The sequence below is a fragment of the Hippocampus bargibanti genome, linkage group LG16, assembly GCF_051943395.1.
Source record: "Hippocampus bargibanti isolate YZ-2025 linkage group LG16, ASM5194339v1, whole genome shotgun sequence".
Lineage (NCBI taxonomy): Eukaryota > Metazoa > Chordata > Actinopteri > Syngnathiformes > Syngnathidae > Hippocampus > Hippocampus bargibanti.
Window position 1 is genome coordinate 15,587,061 of NC_142749.1, and position 21,255 is coordinate 15,608,315.

General features: G+C 37.8%; 2 protein-coding genes across 3 annotated transcripts in view; one reads left to right on the forward strand and one right to left on the reverse strand.

Moving 5' to 3' along the window:
* LOC148886654 (calpain-5-like) overlaps positions 1–21,255 on the reverse strand; it is a 29,334-nt gene that overhangs the window by 200 nt on the left and 7,879 nt on the right. Inside the window, exons 3-13 of one of the 2 annotated variants that reach the window (XM_089017582.1) lie at positions 19,593–19,724; positions 15,950–16,158; positions 14,673–14,865; positions 13,809–14,002; positions 13,161–13,238; positions 11,669–11,864; positions 11,109–11,231; positions 10,021–10,217; positions 8,978–9,099; positions 7,995–8,131; positions 5,998–7,865 (exon numbers count right to left, since the gene is read on the reverse strand). In XM_089017582.1, coding sequence (XP_088873708.1) covers positions 7,683–7,865; positions 7,995–8,131; positions 8,978–9,099; positions 10,021–10,217; positions 11,109–11,231; positions 11,669–11,864; positions 13,161–13,238; positions 13,809–14,002; positions 14,673–14,865; positions 15,950–16,158; positions 19,593–19,724 — 1,764 coding nt within the window. In that variant the 3' untranslated portion in view covers positions 5,998–7,682. Of the gene's footprint in view, positions 1–5,997; positions 7,866–7,994; positions 8,132–8,977; positions 9,100–10,020; positions 10,218–11,108; positions 11,232–11,668; positions 11,865–13,160; positions 13,239–13,808; positions 14,003–14,672; positions 14,866–15,949; positions 16,159–19,592; positions 19,725–21,255 lie in introns of those variants that run through there. The other variant, XM_089017580.1, reaches the window with a different exon arrangement.
* On the forward strand, positions 17,533–18,033 carry LOC148886655 (olfactory marker protein-like). Its single transcript, XM_089017668.1, has one exon. It carries the CDS (start codon positions 17,539–17,541, stop codon positions 18,031–18,033), a length of 495 nt encoding a protein of 164 aa, XP_088873794.1. The 5' UTR covers positions 17,533–17,538.

A 21,255-nucleotide genomic window follows, 5' to 3' on the forward strand; every position in this document is an offset into this window, starting at 1 on the left:
TAGATTTGAAAAAAAGTCTATTTTAAATACAGTTGGACCTTGGCTTACGCACTTAATTGGTTCCCAGACAGAGTGTGTAAGGCGTAAAGTGTGTATCCCAAAAATTAATTTCCCATAGGTAACCATTAAAATGAGAATAATCCGTTCCCAGGTCTCCATAAAATATAATTTTCAACTCAATAAGCCTTAAAACCACAAATAAAGAATATACAGTATTTATGTGAACTCATTCACTGCCAGACATGTACACAAATGTGTCCCCTCCAGTGCCAGGGTTTTTGTCATTGTCACTTGAATTCCAGGACCTACAGAATATTGAGCTTTAGGGACTACGTAAACATTCAATACAACATTAGAAATTCACAAATCACTTTCTAAATTATTTCTATTATTAATTCCTAAATTATATGGGTCTGGAGTTATCTATGTTTGAAATGGGGGCATCTATACAAAATACAATATAATACATACATATCGGTTTATTATATAGCGATTTAACAACAGCTGAAGCTGGAACAAAGCGCTAACATGCAAAAAAAGGGAAATGCTGCCCCCTTGTGGAAAAATAAAAACATTGCCAGAGGCCATGTCCAGCGCTTTATCAGCACCCAAGTATGAAAAAACAAAACCCGAATTAATTCGGCAATGTCGCTCTGTCGTATTTTTCCAATTCCCAAATAAATTCCTGAACGTCAGTGAATGAGTTAATTCAGCTAAAATAATATTTTGAAATAATAAAATAACACACTCCATAATGATTTTCAATTTTATTTCAAAGTCATGCCACAAGTTGACATAAAATACAAATGCAACAAAAAACGTTTTTTTTTTCTCCATCCTGCAGCTCGTAGATATAAAATAAGCTAAAAGAAGCGTTACTGAGAATCCAAAGCACGCGCTTCAATTCAAAGGCAAAAACAAATAAATAATTGAGTAAATGAGCAGAGAAGACATAAAGAAGCACACATACTAGCTTATATATATATATATATATATATATATATATATATATATATATATATATATATATATATATATATATATATTATATATATTCAGTATATAGGTATATAAAATCAACAAGGCTATAAAATATTGATAAATGTTTTTCTAGGAATGTCACCATGCAGTAAGATTTTCCAGTCTCAGAGCAAAAAAAAGTATAAGAACAGTCACAGGCTTATTCCCCGTCACGGTATTCCAAAAATCAGCTGCGGCGGAAAAAGCTAACGCGGTGATGTCGATGTAGAGCGTTATATAGATTATTGTTATTATGATTATTATTATTTTTAATTTTTTTTTTTGTGCGTGTGGTTTCCGTGCAGCGGGATGCAAGAGAGCCATTGCTTTCAAGATGTAACAATAGGGAAGGATAATAAACCGCATGAGTCCCACTTGCGGAACTCTCGTATGCATGTCCTCTTACGAAATCAGTGTAGTTAACATTGAGAGAATTTGTAAATGTTGTAATTTTACAAAAAATTCAAGAAAATAAAGTTTTAATTTTAGAGCAACAAAGTCCAATTTATAGTAAAATTTCAAATATCTTCCTGTAACTCATTCACTGCCAGACATGTGCAAAAACGTGTCCACTCCAAGAGTTAATCCCTAAATTATACGGGTCTGGAGTTATATTATCTTGAAATGAGGGCAGCTGCCCAAAATACAATGCAATACATACACATTGGTTTATATAGCATGTTAACAACAGCTGAAGCTGTAACAAAGCGCTAACATGAAAAAAATGGAAATTCTGCCCCCTTTCGGAAATCATTGCCAGAGGCCATGCCTAGCGCTTTATCGGCACCCAAGCATGAAAAAAAAAAACAAAACCCAAACAAATTCGTAAATGGCGTTCCATGTCATATTTTCAATTGCCAAATACATTTGTGAATGGCAGTGAATGAGTTAATATTATGACTTTATTCACCTTCCAAAAAAATATTGTAAAATGATTTCAAGTCAATTTTTTTGTGGTCGTCACAGATCGGGGTTGCAGACAAGGCGGGTGTAAACGAGACAAAAACCACTTTTGTGAACAATATCCGCGATTCCTCTGAATGACCAGCAGAGGTAGTGACAAACAGCATCAGCGCTAGTCTGCGTAGCGTCCATTAAAAACATGGAGCATCGTCGCTACGACGTTGAATAGAAAATAAATAAATAAATACATGAAATAAATTACAAAAACAGAATGTCGTCCAGATGCATGCGATAATACGACGCGGGCCTTCACCTAAGTAGCAATAGCGCACTGCAATGTAGCATTTTTACCCCCTCCCCTCTTCCCAAAAGCTCCAAAATATAAATATAGATATTTTGCAATGGGTTCAAAGCCATTTTTTTTGCTACATGCAGTGTATTTCTCGTATCAAAAAAGTCACGGTGGCGTGTCAGCGTCAACATTTATACACAGGTCAAAATTTCGACATAGGACGACGAAACCCTGACCGCTCGCAACGGGTGAAATTTAAGACATTGTCGGAAACATCTTTTCAAAATTAAAAACATCAAATGAATAGGCCTACTTTTCTTCATGTGTCCGAATATTAATAATAATAATACATTTCATTTATAAGCGCCTTTCAAAACTCTCAAGGTCACTTTACAGTCACAGGATCAGTTTTTCAGTGGGTGAGCAGCGGCAGCCATATGCGCCAGCGTTCACTCAACCCGGAATAACTCAAATAGATAGAAAGTTAGCTAGCTAGCTAATAGATAACTAATAGATAGCTAGCTAGCTTATAGATAGCTTAATAGATAGCAAATCGCTAGCTAGCTAGTTAGATAGCTAATATATAGCAAATCGCTAGCTAGTTAGTTAGATAGCTAATAGATAGCAAATCGCTAGCTAGCTAGATAGCTAATAGATAGCAAATCGCTAGCTAGCTAGCTAGCTAGTTAGATAGCTAATATATAGCAAATCGCTAGCTAGCTAGTTAGATAGCTAATATATAGCAAATCGCTAGCTAGCCAGTTAGATAGCTAATAGATAGCAAATCGCTAGCTAGCTAATAGATAGCAAATCGCTAGCTAGCTAGGTAGCCAGCTAGCTAGATAGCGAGCTAGACAGCTAGCTAGGTAGCCATCTAGATAGCTCGCTAGATAGCTAGCTAGGTAGCCAGCTATATAGCGAGCTAGGTAGCCAGCTAAATAGCTCAAGTGATCCATTGTCTATATCGTAGACATCCATGAAAGAGGTACAAAAAGAAACGTTGGAAAATTAGGAGAAAGAGCCTCGAAAGACAAAAACACGATTTTAGAAGAATCAAGTCATAACAACGCAAGGTAAAAAAAATATTGTGAATAAAGTTGTAAACTTTGATTACAAGTTGATATCAGTAATATTCATTAAAGTTTAAATGTAATCATCTCTCACTATGGCTTTTCTTTTTAATTTTCTCATAACCTTCTAACTTCTTTCTCGTAAAATTACGACTTGATTTGAGTGGAGCTATTTTGCTGTCATCGTGACATAAAATATACACATTTTACCTTGATTAGCATACGATTATGACTTTTCGTCTTCCCGATGCGGCACGAACGCTTTGCATTAACTGTAAAATTGACATATTGCATTCATACAAAGCAAAAGGGCACAATAACACAAAAAAAACCCCTCCACAAATAAATATAAAATAGGCATGAATTACATAATATGTTAAAATGCACATGCAACAGTCTCAGGAGTAAAGAATGAACAATAAGACAACCTAGCTTGTAGCGGTTTGATAGGTTAGCTCCACAATGTTATGTGGCTCTGAAACAAAAACTCCGCCTCAAATAGATGCCTTGTTCCAGCTGCAGTTGAGTAAAAACTGTTCGGATTCGTTCGGCAGCTGGGATGTAAACCACAAAATAAATAAATAAATAAATAAATAAATAAAATAAATAATAAAAATAAATTTTTAATACTATGTTGTAGTATGGTAATTATTTGACTAAAATGGAGTCAACTGTTTGATAAACGTAATATATAGATATGTACAAGTAACATCCGACTTATGACTGAGTTCCGTTCCGACCAAACGGTCGTAAGTTGAAATAGTCGTAGGTCGAAATCCATTCAAAACGTTGAATAGAGACTCTGAGGCTAAATGACTCGCAAACTCCCCTTCTTAAAATTTTAAAAAAAGGGTCTGGAGGTCGTAAGTGCAGGTGGTCATAAGTCGAGCTGGTCGTAAGTCGGATGTTACCTGTATTTTTTTTGGCACTAATAATCCCCTACTTCAAGGACACTTCAGTCTCAGAATGTTAGCCACCATTTTCCGTCCATTTTTTAAAAAATACAATAGCGATGATTAGCACCATCATTAGCCACGCGGCGGAGGCGGCCATGTTGGATGCTCGAAAACTAGCAAGTAGAAAACATAACAAAATGAAATAAATGAAATAAAAAGCACAATACAGTTGAGACGGTATATTACAAGGCTGCGGACATTTGAAAAAAAAAAAAAAAACAACGATTCGTGCAGTTTTAAAGACGCTGTATGGCAAACATACAGTAAATGCCACGTACAGTAAGTGTGTAACAGTTCAAGTAATGGTGGGTGATCAAATCAAAACAAAACAAAAAAACAAATTGGTAAGGAGCGAAATGGACACGTTGGCCTTACATTCAACGTAAAATATTTTTTAAAATAAATAAATAAATAAATTAACAAGCAAATAAATTAATGAATAAATAAAAAACTAATAAATAAGGAAATAATAAAAAATCTGTAACCAAATAAATAAGTACATCAACAAATAAAAAAACAAATGAATCTATAAACCAACAAATAAACAAATAAACTAATCAAGATATAAAAACAAATAAATAACAAATAAACACATGACAAAATTAATAAACAAACAAATAAATAAGAAAATAAATAAATATATAACCAAATAAATAAATAAGTAATCAACAAACAAATAAACAAACAAATCAATATATAAATGAACAAATAAAAAAGAAATAAATAAACGAATAAATATATTTAAAAAAAAACAAATAAACAAGCAAATACATAAATGAATAAATAAATAAACAAATAAAATAAATAAATCTATAACCAAATAAATAAACAAACTAATAAATATATACAAAAATAAACAAGCAAATAAATACATTAAGAAATAAACAAACAAACATAAATAAGAAACCAAATAAATCTATGGCCAAATAAATAAGTAAAACAAACAAATAAACTAACAAATAAATATGTAAACGAACACATACACGAATAAATAAATAACAAAATATTTAAAAAGTAAATAAATAAATAAGCAAATAAAAAATAAAGGAACAAATAAACTAATAAATAAATACATAAATAAGTGACTAAATGAATAAATAAACCAAAAAAATAAATACATGAATAATAAATAAATAATAAACATAAATAAATAAATAAATAAATAAATAAATAAATAAATAAATAAATAAATAAATAGAACAGCGGTCCGCTTTCAAGAAACAGATTTCAAATGTTTCAAAAGGCCAGTTATGGAATGATGATTTTTTTGTTTACACTTCAGAAATGTAGGGCAAACAGATTCCACCCCAACCCCTCTTGAAATCATTTGAAATCGATCAATCGATTGCTAAATTTAGTGGCCATCCCTAGAAAGAAGTGTCACTCGTCAAAATAGAACATCTAATGCAACAATGCTAATGCTAATGCTAATGCAAAATTGAAGAAAAGAACTCCCAAATTGCGCTTTTTTTCTTTTTAAAGGGGCAAACCTGAACTAAAAACATCATGGCACTGTTTGTTTGGCAGGTTTTCTCTTTCTATGTCGATTCTTTATGAACCCCCCCGGGGGAAAAAAATAACTAAAGTGCAACAAAAAAGGTACTCTGCCTTTCCTCATATAAACAGACATACATTCACTCAAATAGATCATGATTGAGAAGCACACACAGACACACACACTTTGTGTCAGGCAGCGGTGTTGCCATTAAGATGATGTGGCACCAGGGTGGGGGTGGGGGGGGGGGGGGGGTCCGTCACTAGGTGGGTGTTGGGAGGAAAGAGGCGGGGGGGGGGGGGGTGACAGCCTGCTCTTTGGTCCCATAAAGCACTTGTTACAAGGCAGGTGACAACTTTGAGGATGGACGCCGTCTGCTAAGCTACGACCATAGTGATGTGAGTGTGAGGGGGGGTGCGGGGGGGTCTTTGCAGGCCATGCGGTTGGAAGGTCATCCATAGCGTTCGACGGGAGAAGGTTTGAAAGAGTAGGAAGACAGGTGGAGCAGCAGTGCGTTGGCGTCCATTTTGTGGAAGGGGATGGTCACATGGTCACACGGTATGCAAAATGCATTGTTAGCATATACAGGTAGAAGGGTGGGGAGGAACCAGGGTTAAACCAAGGTGATCGGGGGGGGGGTCTCCAAAATGAGTCATGGGAGTCTAAAGTTCCCCCAGCGTGGTGCGTATGAGCCATCCGAAGCTGAAGAAGTTTCATCTTGTCTTCTCCATAGAGAAAAAATGAGAGTGGTTAAGGCTCTCAAAGAAAAGGGGAGGGATGTGAAAATGGTGGACACAGCGACCACATGAACGCCAAGACGGACAGCTGACGGACAATGAAAAAAATTACAATAAAAAATGGTTGCCTCTCACCCACACCCCCCCCCCCCCACCCCCATTTACGTAAAAACGCAGCCTTAAGGCAATACCGAGCCCTTGTAAAAACGTTGGCACATGCATGCGAGTGCGGAAATGTCTGCGTATGTGCATCTCACGCGGGTTTGATTTCACACCATAATCATGAAAAATTAATATAAAAAAGCAAAAGGAAGGATAACGCGATTTTGCGTTACGTCCCCCCCGTCCCCATTTTTTTTCAGCTGCAATGCGCAACACAAGCAGCTAAAGTGAAGATATTGACGTAAAATAAAGGCCATTGAAAGTGAAGGGGGGAAAAAAAGGGGTTAAAGGACAACCGACACCATTTTTTGTTTCCTAACTGACATCAGAAAAACGTTTTATAGCATCTAAAATACAGAAAACACGCAGGCGCATATTTTTAGTCAAATGCAAAACATCAATAAAAAATGACTTAAAGTGTCCCAAAACTGCCACGAAATGAGCTCGAAAACTGGGGAGATTCAGAAAGTCCCGCCCCCTTGATACTCCTTCACAAACTGCCTTGCTCCAGAATCAAAACAAATGGTCAGCAAAAACAGTCGGCTGCCATTTTGTTGTTAGAAGAACGGGCTCACTCATTGAGGCAGCTCCGTGTACGAAAAAAGTTCGCATGCCATGGTAAAGTTCGTATGCCAAGGTAAAATTTTCATAAATGTAACGTTCGTAAGCCGAAAAGTTCGTAAGCCAAGGGGTTCGTAAACCGAGGTATCAGTAGTTTTCTTTCTAATTTTGCGATCAACACTGTTTTCAGATGAAAAAAGTACCCAAAATGCATTGTGTGTGGCTTTCTCGGTCAGGGGCGTTCCTTCAGTGACGTCACGTAGGGTATCGTCACCAACTCGAAAAGAAGACTTCCTGAATATGCAGCGCGAGTCTTAAAACGTAAAATATAGTTATATGCCGTGGAATCTTTGTAAAATACGCTCAGTAGAAGTCGTTTGAAGTGATTTTACATATTATGGACACAACTTGTCCGGTGGTGTCGGTTGTCCTTTAAGAAAAATAGTGAAAGAAATAACGAGAAGAAAAAGAAAAAAAATGTGTGGCTTAAATATGGGTGAGCGTGGTGGAAGTGATGAGGCGCACAGTGAGCGTGCCGGGCAGGTCGCTGTCCTGGCGACTTCCCTTATCGCGCAGGTGCAACGTGTGCTGCTCCTGACGCTCGTTGGGATCGCTGAACATCACCACCTGACCCAGGAAGGTGTCCATGATCATGTTCTTGTTGTAGATCTGAAGCCCATAAGATGGCGGAGGGGCGGAGCCAGAGAGGAAGAGAACCAGGAAGTGATTTGAAAGAGAAGAAGAAAGTCGAGGAGAGGAATTGAAAGGCGCAGAAGAAGAAAAAATAAAAGAGCTTACCTCGATGTGGACTCCCTCTTTGGGTTTTTTACGGTAGAACAGACCCTTAATGTCAAAGTTGGGCGAGCGGGTGTCTTTGTGAACCTGCGAGCGCACTCGTTCGCCTTCGCAGGTGATGATGACGTACGGGTCTACCGCTTTTGGAAACAATACAGAGTGATTCGGTTTTATATTCTGTCACCGGCAGGGAAATAAAGGTTTTATTCAGAGACAAAAATGGCCGTCGTTCTGAATGAATCAGTTCAGTTGTATTTCATTTTTTTAGCATATTTAATAAATCCCCGTGGTTATCAAACATTCACATACAAAATGACTGTCGTTCTGAATGACTCAATTCAGTTGTATTTCATTTTTTTAGCATATTTAGTGAATCTCCTTTGTTATAAAACCTTGACATACAAAATGGCCGTCTTTCCGAATAATTCCGTTCAGTTGTATCTAATCTTTTTTCAGCATATTTAATGAATCTCCCTGGTTATAAAACCTTCACGGACAAAATGGCCGTCGTTCTGAATGACTCAATTCAGTTGTATTTCATGTTTTAGCATATTTAGTGAATCTCCCCGTTTATAAAACCTTCACATACAAAATGGCCGCCGTTCTGAATGACTCAGTTCAGTTGTATTTCACTTTTTTTCAGCATATTTAATGAATACTCCTGGTTATCAAACATTCACATACAAAATGGCCGCCGTTCTGAATGACTCAGTTCAGTTGTATTTCACTTTTTTTCAGCATATTTAATGAATACTCCTGGTTATCAAACATTCACATACAAAATGGCCGCCGTTCTGAATGACTCAGTTCAGTTGTATTTCACTTTTTTTCAGCATATTTAATGAATCCCCCATGGTTAAAAAACTTTGACAGACAAAATGGCCGTCGTTCTGAATGACTCACTTCAGTTGTATTTCACTTTTTTTCCCCAGCATATTTAATGAATCCCGCTTGTTCTATAGAATAAAATTTAAACGTGCATTTACCTCCATTTGAATCTTGACCCTGAAGACCCTCCGCGTTGAGAACGTGAACCTGAGTGACCAGTTGAGGGTAGCCACACATGCCGGTCCAGCACGTTTGAGGGGGCTCATCCAGGGTCAGTTCTCTAAAGCGATCAAACCAGAAATGTGTGTGTCATTACGGAGGTTGGCCAGCAGAGGGGATTCTAAGATAAGCTTAGTGGGTGAGTGGGTGTGACATTTTACAGTGATCCCTCGCTACTTCACGGTTGATGCTGTTTCAGTGCCTGGTAGATTTTTTTTTTAGATTTTTTTTCAGGGAAAAACCCCTCCAGAATTAAAAAAAAAAAAAAAAAGCTAAATGACTCTTATTTTCCACAAAGGGGCAGCATTTCCCTTTTTTCCATGTTAGGATTTTTTTTACTGCTTCAGCTGTTGTTCAAGCTCCATATAAATCAATATGCATGTATTAATAATAATAATAATAATAATAATAATAATAATAATAATAATACATTTCATTCATAAGAGCCTTTCATAAGCAGCCACACGCGCCGGCGTTCACTCAACCCGGAAGTATCTCAAGTAGATAGAAAGCTAGCTAGCTAGCTAGCTAATAGATAGCTAGATAGCTAATGCAACAAAACAATACGGTGACTTGAGTCGCATGACTTCAATACCACCATCATTTACAGCAATGCATTGTATTTTGGACAGATGCCCTCATTTCAAGCTCATATAATTCCAGACCCATATAATTTATGAATTAACAATTTTTTTTATGACGGAAAAAGAGAGAGTAAGGTTTTTAACGCTGTATTAAATGTTTATGTAGTCCTAAAACTCAATATACTGTGGGTCCTGGAATTTGAGTGACAATGACAAAAACCCTGGCATTGGAGTGGACACATTTTTGCACACGGCAGTGAATGAGTTAACAGTGAAAAATGGGGGATGACTGTATATCTTATTTGTATGTGATTTTGATCAGAATTTCTTTTTTAATGTCATCGAATGACTTTTTCTCAAGAAACTCTAACATGGCGGTTGGAGTGGGGGGTCTTTACTTGCAGTCCGAAGGCACGTCGGTGAAGACGCGGAGCAGAAAGTCTCCCTGCTGGCCCGGGTCGAAGGTGGTGGGGATGATGACGTAGCGGCCCTCCTTGAGTTCCTTCCTGAGGAAGACGCAGCGCGAGTTGATGTAGATGGAGCCCGCCACCTTCTGCTGGGCTGAGTGCATGCGGTACTTGCGGTTCAGCTCCACCTGAAGGACCAAAGTGGAGGCTAAGGGGGGTAACCAACGCCAAGGGGCGGGTTCGGTGTTTTGTCTTTTTGTGTCTGTTACAGTGATACCTCGGTTTACGAACCCCTTGGCTTACGAACTTTTCGGTTGACGAACGTTAAATTTATGAAAAATTTACCTTGGCATACGAACTTTTTTCATACACGGAACTGCCTCAATGAGTGATGTGTCGTTCGCGAACGAGCCCGTTCTTCTAAAAACAAAATGGCAGCCGATTGTTTTTGTCCTCTAAACAAAATAAATAAAACAATTTTATTATACAGTAAATAAATAAAACAACTTTATTATATAGTACAGTCTATTTCTTTAATTATAATACTATAGCACATTTATTACAAATGGTGAGTATAGTTTTTGCTTCTTTGAATGTTGCTGTGCCGATGACCATTTTGTGTTTGGGAGTCTTTTACTGAGCGAGTTGCTTGTTCTGCAGCCACAAAGGGACATAAGTCTTCTTGTGCCGGTCCCAAGCCCGGATAAATACAGAGGGTTATGTCAGGAAGGGCATCCGACGTAAATCCGACGTAAAAGCTTGGCCAAAACAACCATGCAGATCAAACCTCTAAAGATGGAGGACGCTGATTTGCTGTGGCGACCCCTTGAAGGGAAAAGCCGAAAGGAAAAGAAGAAGATTTATTATACATAAAATAAGGTATATTTTGAGTAGTTTTAAGGCGTAGAAAATTAGAAAGCAGAAAATTATGCTATATGGGGATCTGGGAACATATTATTCTCATTTGAATGGTTTCCCATGGTAAATTATTTTTTGGGATACACACTTTTCGCCTTACACACTGTGTCTGGGAACCAATTAAATTCGTAAGCCAAGGTATCACTGTATTTGGTTTTGACCTGATGGATATCGAAGCCGATGGCGAGGTTTTCCCCTTTGCCTTCTTTGGGTGTGGCTCGCTTCTCCTTCTGCTGTAAGCAGATCAGCACTTCATCCTCCACTTTCTTCACATCAAAAATGTACTGGAAGGAGAAAAGTGATTTCGCAATAAAGCGCTGATCAGACCTCTGGCAATGTTTTTTTTTTCCTTCCATGAGGGGGAAGCATTTAGCTTTTGTTCATGTTAGCGCTTTGTTACAGCTTTAGCTGTTGTTAAAGCGCTATATAAACCAATGTATTGTATTGTATTTTGTACAGCCGCCCCTATTTCAATCTCATATAACTCCAGACCCATATGACTTAGGAATTAACTCTTTTTATCTGATGAATGAAGAGAGTCTAAGGTTTCTTATGCTGCATTGAATATTTTTGTAGTACTAAAACTCAATATTCCGTGGGCCCTGGAATTCGAGTGAAAATGACAAAAACCCTGGCACTGGAGTGGAAAAATTTTTGAGTGAATGATTTAAGTTGGCGATTTAATATTTGATTTTTGGGAAAAGAGTGCAACGTAGTTCACCTGAGGGTTCTGTAGAAAGGTGGCCTTATGATTGATGCAACCGCCGGAACGATTGCGCAGGGGGTCCTGGCGGTGGCGCCAGGTACCCCGCATCACTTCCTCCTCCCACGTCTTGTGGATGCTAAGGTATGACGTGTTGATGAGGCGGCACAGGATCAGGTCGGTGAAGTACTGGCAGAAGTCGTCGAATGTCATCCTGCGATCAGAAATAAAAATGACAAGTCTAATAGGATACGTTCGCCATTTTGGCTTTGGATGCGGTGAAAGTTGCGTTCCGCACAGCAATCACATCACCCGGAAAATCAGATCACAGACGCTCCCCTACTTACGAACATTCGAGTTACGAACAACGGTACATATGACCATTTTTGTCGTTAACATATGTACCTATCTTAATATAGCATATAAATTACCGTAAAGTCTCGTTATATCGATATCGGATATATCGATAGTACTGCTTATTACGATACTATTTCAATGAACGCAAGGAGAAAATTTACATGCCGCAGGATCGGATATATTGATAGTCCCGGTTATATCGATATTTTTTCCGACTCCCGAGAATATCGATATAACGAGACTTTACTGTATTAAATGTTTATTTTTTAGTACAAACCAATACAGGTTACTTATATGCTGCTATGTTACTACCGGGTAGAATGAACGCTGGCGTGAATGGCTGCCGCTGCTCACCCTCACACAAAAAAAAAAAAAAAATCCCGTGACTGTAAAGTGTCCTTGAGAAGTTTTGAAAGGCCCTTAGAAATTAAATGTACTATTATTATTATTATTATTATTTTTTTTTTATTATTATTATTTTTTTACAAGCCTTAAACATATTTCTATAAACCTTAAACATACTTATATATATATATAAATACATTCCATACAAAATATAGCACTAAATCAACTTACGAACGAATTCAACTTCCGAACAAATTCACCTTACGAACAAATTCAACTTACGAATTTAGGGACAAATTCACCTTACGAACAAATTCAACTTATGAACGACTGTTGGGGAGCGTCTGTAATTTCTTCTATTTCAATTCCGAGATAAGATTTCACAAAGCAAAAAAAAAAAATGCAAATTAAGGTATTATAATTACAATGGTTAAAGTAGGAAACACATCAGGGCATATCACAGCAATTTCCCAGAAACCACGCAAATGCCTCAATTTAAAAAAGGCGACACAACCCTGTTCAAATGCTAGTTTAATTTTGATTTTAAAAAAATTACATCATAGAAAGTTTTATCTTGCTCTTATTTTTTTTAAGACAAGGTGTTTGAACAGGGGGGTGTAGACTTTTTATATCCACGGCACAACTGTTGAGCTTGCCTTTCATCATCCTCCAGAAATGGTCCGTTATGTTTGGAAAGGAAGGTTTTGGACTGAGAAAAAAATATAGCGGCATGCTAATTTTATATTATTTTTCAGGGGCAGGATTATTCATGGGGAACAAAAGTATAAGGTGCGTTTGTTTTCCTCACCAGAACTCGCCGTCGTCCTGTACGGTGACACCCAGCTTCTCCCTTTCGCTTTTGCTCACCTTGTTCCACTCCTCTGAACTGTAAATATCATGGAGAGAAGAAAAAAAAAAGACATTAAGCTTCATTTTATGAACATTTACATCGTTGACGGGTGTGATTTTTACGAGGGCCGTCCTTCGCAAGGCTTCAAAGCTAGAAGCTAAGTAACAATGTTTTCATCGGCCGTCCGATTTTAATAAGCCTCTTGTCTGGAGACCTCTTCAATTATTCAGACTCCATTATCCTGCTTTTACCAGACGTTCTGTTTTGTTTGGAGAGAGAGGTTGGTAACTAACAACATCTGAGACAGAACGCCGTCCAGGGAGCAACTTGCATCCTGGTGGATTTACTTCCTTTTCCCTTCAGATTGACAGCGGAGGAGAAAATAGCCGGAATGAGAGGTTTTCCTCTCAAAGGGAGAAAAAAATGGTTTCGAGAAGGGAGGAAATGCTATGACTTGAAAGGAGATGTATGGCAGTAATGGTCCATAGCAATCATCCATAGAGATGACGACAGCATTTTTTTTTCACTTGAAAAGGCAGCACATCGTCTATCACAATTTAGCAAAATTTTCAGTTAATAGACCAAAAAAAATTGCAGCTAATTTACCTGTCGCTCCACGGGCCACTCCACTCTTTCTCCCCCCACGGGTTTCGCATCCGAATCATGTGTAGCTTCTCCGACTTGAAATAGGCCAGCAGCCCGTGACCCAGTCGCACTTTTCGGACATCGGTCACGGCGTAAGCGTGGCCTTTTACCAGGCCGCAGTCCAGCCGCGCCTCCATGTCTTCCACCGTGGTTGCCTGGGAAACCATCGGGAATTGCCAGATTAGTCATTGTTAGAGAGTGAGAAAATGGACTCGTTTTAACTTTGATAATTCAAAGGCAGTGTAGACTGCAAGGTTAAAATATCCCATTAATCAGCCTCCACAAATAACCCGCACAAGCCATCTGTACACTAAATGCAAAAAGCTATCAACCCAGCTAAACAGAACACAATTGATGAGGAACAAGGTAAAATTATCGCAGAGAAAGCACCTACAAGGGATCATTCCTCAAGATGATGAAAGAAGAAGGCTACGATCCTCATCAAGTGTTTAATGCTGATGAAACCGGCCACTCCATTCCATCAAGCCATCAACAACCATCACAAAGGTAAATAAAACGACTTTATTATACAGTACAGTTTATTTCTTTAATTATAATACCATAGCACATTTTTATACATAAAATAAGGTATATTTTGTGTAGTTTTAAGGCTTAGAAAATTTGAAAATTATGTTTTATGGGGACCTGTGAACGGATTATTCTCATTTTAATGGTTTCCAATGGGAAATTAATTTTTGGGATACACACTTTTTTGCCTTACACACTCTGTCTGGGAACCTATTAAGCTCGTAAGCCAATTTATCACTGTATAAGGTGTATCGGAGTATTAGGCGCATGTACAATGAATGAAAAAAAAACATTTACCCTGATGGAGCAACTGATGAGGCCGTCACGGTTGTGCACTTTGAGGACTCGTTCAAACAACTGGTTACGCGCTGCCTCGTCCGTGGCCATCTGACCTTCCAGCAGGTCCACGGGCTCGGAGACCCCACCCGTGAAGTCCACCAGAGCATCGGCCGTGTTGCCACCGTCCAGAGCCTCGTAGCAGCCGTAGACCCTAAAACAAGAGCAAAACAGGCTGTTTGCGGTTCTGTAAGTAACGAATGGCGAGCTAACTTTTTATTACAGACAAAAAAATACATGAATAGGATTAGGATGTCACTCAATGAATGACAATCCACAGGAAAATATTTTTTCCGGTGTATTCCGGTTATATTATTTGTTTATTTTCATATTTATTTATATATGTAGTTATTAATTTATGTATTAATGTATTTATTTATTTGTGTGTTTATTTATTTGTTTATTTTAGTATTTTTTAGTATTTTAGTGAAGTATTTTTTTAGTATAGTATTTTTAAATTGTATTTTTAAATGTATTCATTTTCGTGTTTATTTCTTTGTTTATTTGTAAATTTTATTTTTCAAAAGGTATTTATTTCATCATTTATTAATTTATGTATGTATGTATGTATGTGTTCCTTTCCTCTTCCTTTCATAACTTTGCTGCTGTTTTACTTCCGGGTAGAGTGAACGCTGGCGCGAATGGCTGCCGCTGCTCACCCGCACAAAAAAAAAAAAAAAAAAAAAAAAGTTCTTATCGCGTGACTGTAAAGTGTCCTTGAGTTTTGAAAGGTGCTCAGAAATTAAATGTATTACTATTATTATTATTATTACTATTATTAATATTGCTATTATTATTATTGTGATTAATATTATTATTATTATTATTACTATTATGATTACGATTGTGATTATGATGATGATGATGATGATTATTATTATTATTATTATTATTATTATTATTGTGATTACTATTATTATTATTATTGTGATTATTATTATGACGAATATGATGATGATGATGATGATTATTCATTATTATTATTATTATTATTATTACTATTACTATTATTATTATTGTGATTACTATTATTATTATTATTATTGTGATTATTAATATTATTGTGATTATGATTATGACGAAGATGATGACGATTATTATTATTATTATTATTATTATTATTATTATTATGACAAAAACCCTGACACTGGATTGGACACATTTTCTCCACATCGTAAATGAGTTTATGGATTTTTTTTTCATCAATGATAAAGTTAGGATATTACGAAGAAACTAACTTGGCGTAGGCCTTTTCCACCAGGGCGCTCCAGAACTCATTGCTGTCATTGGAGTGGCAGTAAACCAATTGGTTGTCAACGGTGGGCAACCGGTCGTCAATCACAACATCCACCCACTCGCCGAAACGCCAGAAGCGGAAATGGAAGATGCCGCCGTACGAGTCGGGCTTCTCCGTGTCCCACTCCTGCTCCTTCCAATCGGGAATCACCTGAAGAATAAATAAGTGGGAGTCCCTTTAGACAAACGCCGATCGTGAATCACGTCAAGGATTTCTGGGTTCGTCGCCATCACTCGTAAATCTATTTGAAACAGGAAGTGGATGTACCAAAAAAAAAAAAAAAAAAAAGTTAATTCCTAAATCATATGGGTCTGGAGTTATCTGAGCTTAAAATGGGGGCGCATGTACAAAAGGCAAATGCTGCCCCCTTGTGAAAGTTAAAAAAACATTGTCAGAGGTCCGACCAGCGCTTTATCGTTATCCCCACCTGCAAGAAAAATCAAAACCCGAAAAAATTCGTGGATGGCGTTCCACGTCAATAAATTCGGGAATGGCAGTGAATGAGTTTAATGTGGTACACAATTTATATATATATATATATATATATATATATATATATATATATATATATATATATATATATATATATATATATATATATATATATATATATATATATATAATCTTTATTACTTCCGGGTTGAGTGAACGCTGGCGCGTATGGCTGCCGCTGCTCACCCACAGAAAAAAAAATATATTGTGACTGTAAAGTGTCCTTCAGAGTTCTGAAAGGCACTTATAAATGCAATGTATTATTATTATTATATTATTATTATTATTATTATTATTATTATTATTATTATTATTATTATAAAACAAACATGGCAGGGTGAAACAATGACCCACCGAAAGGTGGTGCCGGGAGTTCTTGTAACTGCCACTGATTACAACGACCTATTATTACTTACTTATTATTATACAAATACAGTAAAGTCTCGTTATATCGATTTCGGATATATTGATAGTTCCGGTTATATCGATACTATTTCTATGCACGCACGGAGAAAATTACATGCAAACAGGGTCGGATATATCGATAGTCCCGGTTATATCGATATTTTTTCGGACTCCCTTGAATATCGATATAACGAGACTTTACTGTATTGATCATTTTTACCTTTTTGCGAACAACACTGCCCTCACAGGTCAGTCTTGGTACTACCATAGAAATCCTCCATGTCATATTTTCAACTCCCGAATGCAAATTCCCCCTTTGTGGGCTTTCTGATTCTGAAGAAATTCGGGAATGGCAGTGAGTGAGTTAATTGATGGACGAATGACTAGAATAATCAATTTTTAAAACGTTTCCGGGTGGTTTTATTGATTGTCAATGACTAATCCAGGTTGGATTCTTGTTGTACGTGTCACGCAAACAAAAGCTAAGCACCACCCCTCTGAGGACCAAACCCAAATGTGGTTACATCTTGTTGCCAGGCATCTCCAAGACGCGCCCCGTTCGTCATCCGCCGCGCACACCAGAGCTTTTTTTTCCCACAAGCGGCCATCGCGATTCAGCCGATAATCGAGTTTATGGCGAGTACCCTGAAGCTTCCCTTCCGCCCGGATCCTCAGTTAACCGAGGTGATGCGCCTGCGGGTCCAATCGCTACAACAACGCGGCCAGAAACGCCAAGACGGCGAGCGCCTCCTACAGCCCAACGAGGCCGTGTACCGTTTGGATTTCACCAAGCAGTCGCTGCGCTTTTCCCATTGGACGGTGGGGCTGCCTCCGTCGGGTTGCCTGACTATCACGGCCACGTCGCAGCTGTGGACGCCGGATCTCACCCACCTGATGACCCGTCAACTCCTGGAACCCCCGGGGGTGTTTTGGAGGGCGGCGAACGATCCCCGCGAGGCGGAAACCAAGTGCTACGAGGCGGACGCGCACGAGTTCGGCGAGCGTATCGCCGAGTTGGCCAAGGTGAGGAAGGTCATGTACTTCCTGTTTGCCTTCGGGGAGGGATGTAGCCCTGAGATGGTGGACTGTTCCATTACTTTCATAGATTCAGGGGACTGCAGAAACTAACGGGTTAAAAAAGTCATGGAATTTTTCAATGTAGATGTTTTCTTCCGGATCACCTGATGTATAGTTTTGACTCCCCACGATGACCCCGTGCTTTTAATAGCGGCCATTTTGATTCACCATTTCTGTGTAATGCGTTTATTTTTTTATTCCGTAGTTTCGGATCAATGGATGAGGCTTTCACCTTGTCATGTAACTCTTGCGTATTTATCTTCACGTACCCCATTCTTGGTTTCACTCCCTGGTGATTTCTACTATCTTTGTGACTGCTTTATTTTTCCTGTATATGATAGCTGTCCATGTTGCAGCTTCAGCTATAAATCAATATGTATTGTATTGTATTGTATTCCCACGGGTATCCTTCACCCTCCCAACTATTGTCAGGTGTCACTACCTTATTTCACCCCTCCATCGGGGGACGCTAGTAGAGAGCGATTTAACAAGCTAACAAATCAAAATGTATGTAAATACCTGCTGAGGATATTATAATGGCGCTCATCAATGTTAATAAAGAAAAACAATAAATAAAAACTGTGTTTGTGCAAGTTCATTCATCCTATTTTCTGTTCCGCCTATCCTCACGAGGGTAGCCAGCGAGCTAGAGCCGATCGCAGCCGTCTTGGGGAAGTGGAATATGGGAAGAAACGTAAATAAATAAAAATGTGGGGGTCCCAAAAAAGTAAAACAAATACATAAATAATTAATTACACAAAAAACTAACAAATAATAAATATATGGAAAAAGAATTTGAAAGAGAAATAGAAAAAGAAATATAAAAATAAATCATGAAATAAACAAAATGAATAAATAATTAAATAAATACTTAAACGTTTAAAATAAATAAATAATTTAATTAATGAATGAATGAGTAAATAAATAAAATATGAATAAATAAGTAGACAAAAACAAACAAATAAATAAATAGAAAAAGAAAGAGAAATGCATAAAAAAACACAAATGAATAAATAAATAAACACATACATAAACACAGAAATAAATAAATGAGTAAATAACTAACTAAATAAAAACACATACATAAACAAAAATAAATAAATAAATACATAAATAAATAAACATGGAAATAAATAAATGAGTAAATACATGAGTAAATAACCAAATAAATAAACAAACACATAAATAAACAAACAAATAAATAAAACAATAAATACATAAATAAATAAACATGGAAATAAATACATGAGTAAATACATGAGTAAATAACCAAATAAATAAACAAACACATATAAATAATAAACAAACAAATAAATAAACAAACAAATCAGATGAGATGAGAGAGAGTAATTACATAAATAAATAAACGAATAAATAAATAAATAAATAAATAAACATGGAAATAAATAAATGAGTAAATAACCAAATAAATAAATAAACAAACACATTAATAAACATATAAATAATAAACAAACAAATACATAAACAAATAAATAAGCAAATACATAAATGAATAAAATAAATAAATAAATAAATAAATAAATACATACATACGCTTTGCACAATCATGTTTGTTTACCCTCTCAAAGAAAAGAAGACAAGCGGCTTACCTTTTGCCATAGTGACTCTCTGGAGGCCAGACTGGAACAGGCTGCCACGAACCAGCAATTCCCCAGCTGGCCCTGGTGGAGGTCGTGCGCGCTGATGCCGTCTACGAACAGGTGAGGGTCCTCGCAAAGTTCCTACACACCAGGAAAAAAAAAAGTTGTTGTGAATGTACTTTTGACTCTCCAGAACAACCCAGGCTAAAGTAATAGATAATAGATAGGCGGCCGGATGGATAGATAGCTAACCGATGAAGTTATGTTGTTTACAAGCATTGACCGTTTATGTTTGCGGATCGAATTAAGAAAATGGAAAGGAAAAAAAAAAGGTCGGAAACTTGATCTCTGTGGGACTCCACGTGTTTTTCCACCGTCCTAACTTGTTCGTTGAAGTCGGATTTAGTCCATTTTTTGTGGCGCCCCCGAACCAAACGGGGAAATGTCATCGGGTATCAAAAGTCAAACAAATTAGACTGCGTAGAGCAGGGTGAGCGGTGACATGGAGGTATCCCTCGGCCTTCAAACAGCTCAATGCAAACGAAATAAACGATGCAGCCAAGGTCGGGCAATCGCTGAGTCGGCAACACCGAAGCCCCCCCGCCCCCATTCCCGCCCAGCTGAACCCTCCAAGGCCAACAATGCCATGTTTGTAGAACAGCGACGGTTTCTATCTGCGGCGGAAGCTAGGCTAGGCAAAAACGAGGGGCTCCCCCACGGCCGGCGACCAGTCATCCGGTTGTGGGGGAGGTAGGTGGAAGAGTAATAAGAGTATCGATCGCTTCGCGGCCTTCGCAGACAGTGAAGTAATGCCAACGCTGCGGCTAAGCGGCATCTAATCATTTACATTGCCCGTGCTAAGCTACCGAGCGGCGCTGCAGTTAGCGCCATTCATCATCGACTACTACATACCAAACCCTCAAAATATTTCCACTCGGGTGTGGCTTTTATTACTCTTTTCCTGCAGGAAAAACAGTGCATGGTCGTGTCCTCATTAAACATTTCTAAAGGGCATCGAGCAGATAAATGGATGACATGCTAATAATGGACGACAACTTTATGGGACATCCATCTGCCTAAATGACCAAAAGACAGGTAGTATTGATTCATTCGGAACTTTGCAAGGTTGGAGAAAGGTTGAAAGGAGTAAAAAAAAAGTTAATCCAAAAGGAAACCAAAAAAAAGTTGAAGCAGTTCTGTTATGTTACAATAGGAAGTTCAAGATGGCGCCCGAGTAGGTAGCCGTTAGCAAGTGCTGTGTGTTTTCTTTTGTCACTTTGTGTTGTTGCACGGAATGGATACAGATTGTTTTTCAGCTTTTTTTGGCTACGACATTCATCAAGGAGGGCACTGCGCTGAGCGGTTGCGCCAGCACCGTTTTTGATTGAGAGGAATGTCTGTGCTATTTGACTGTCATCGCTAGACAGCTCTGGGGGGGGGGGATTGTGCTTTTTTTGTGCCTGGAATGGGCAACATTTTCAAAGCCCCCCAAAAAAATAATCATATATATATATGCGATGCTTATGTGGAACTGCCGCGGCTTGGAAATGAAGCGGATTTACGTGGGACAGTAGATGTGAGACAATCTATTTTTGTCAATGGATGCTACAGCTTCGTGTTTGCTTTCAACATTTAGCTTGTAGCAGACGTGCACATTTCACCATGACGTCCC

Excerpts from the sequence above, each read along its gene's own strand:
- LOC148886655 (XM_089017668.1), top strand. The coding sequence starts at position 17,539 with ATGGCGAGTACCCTGAAGCTTCCCTTCCGCCCGGATCCTCAGTTAACC.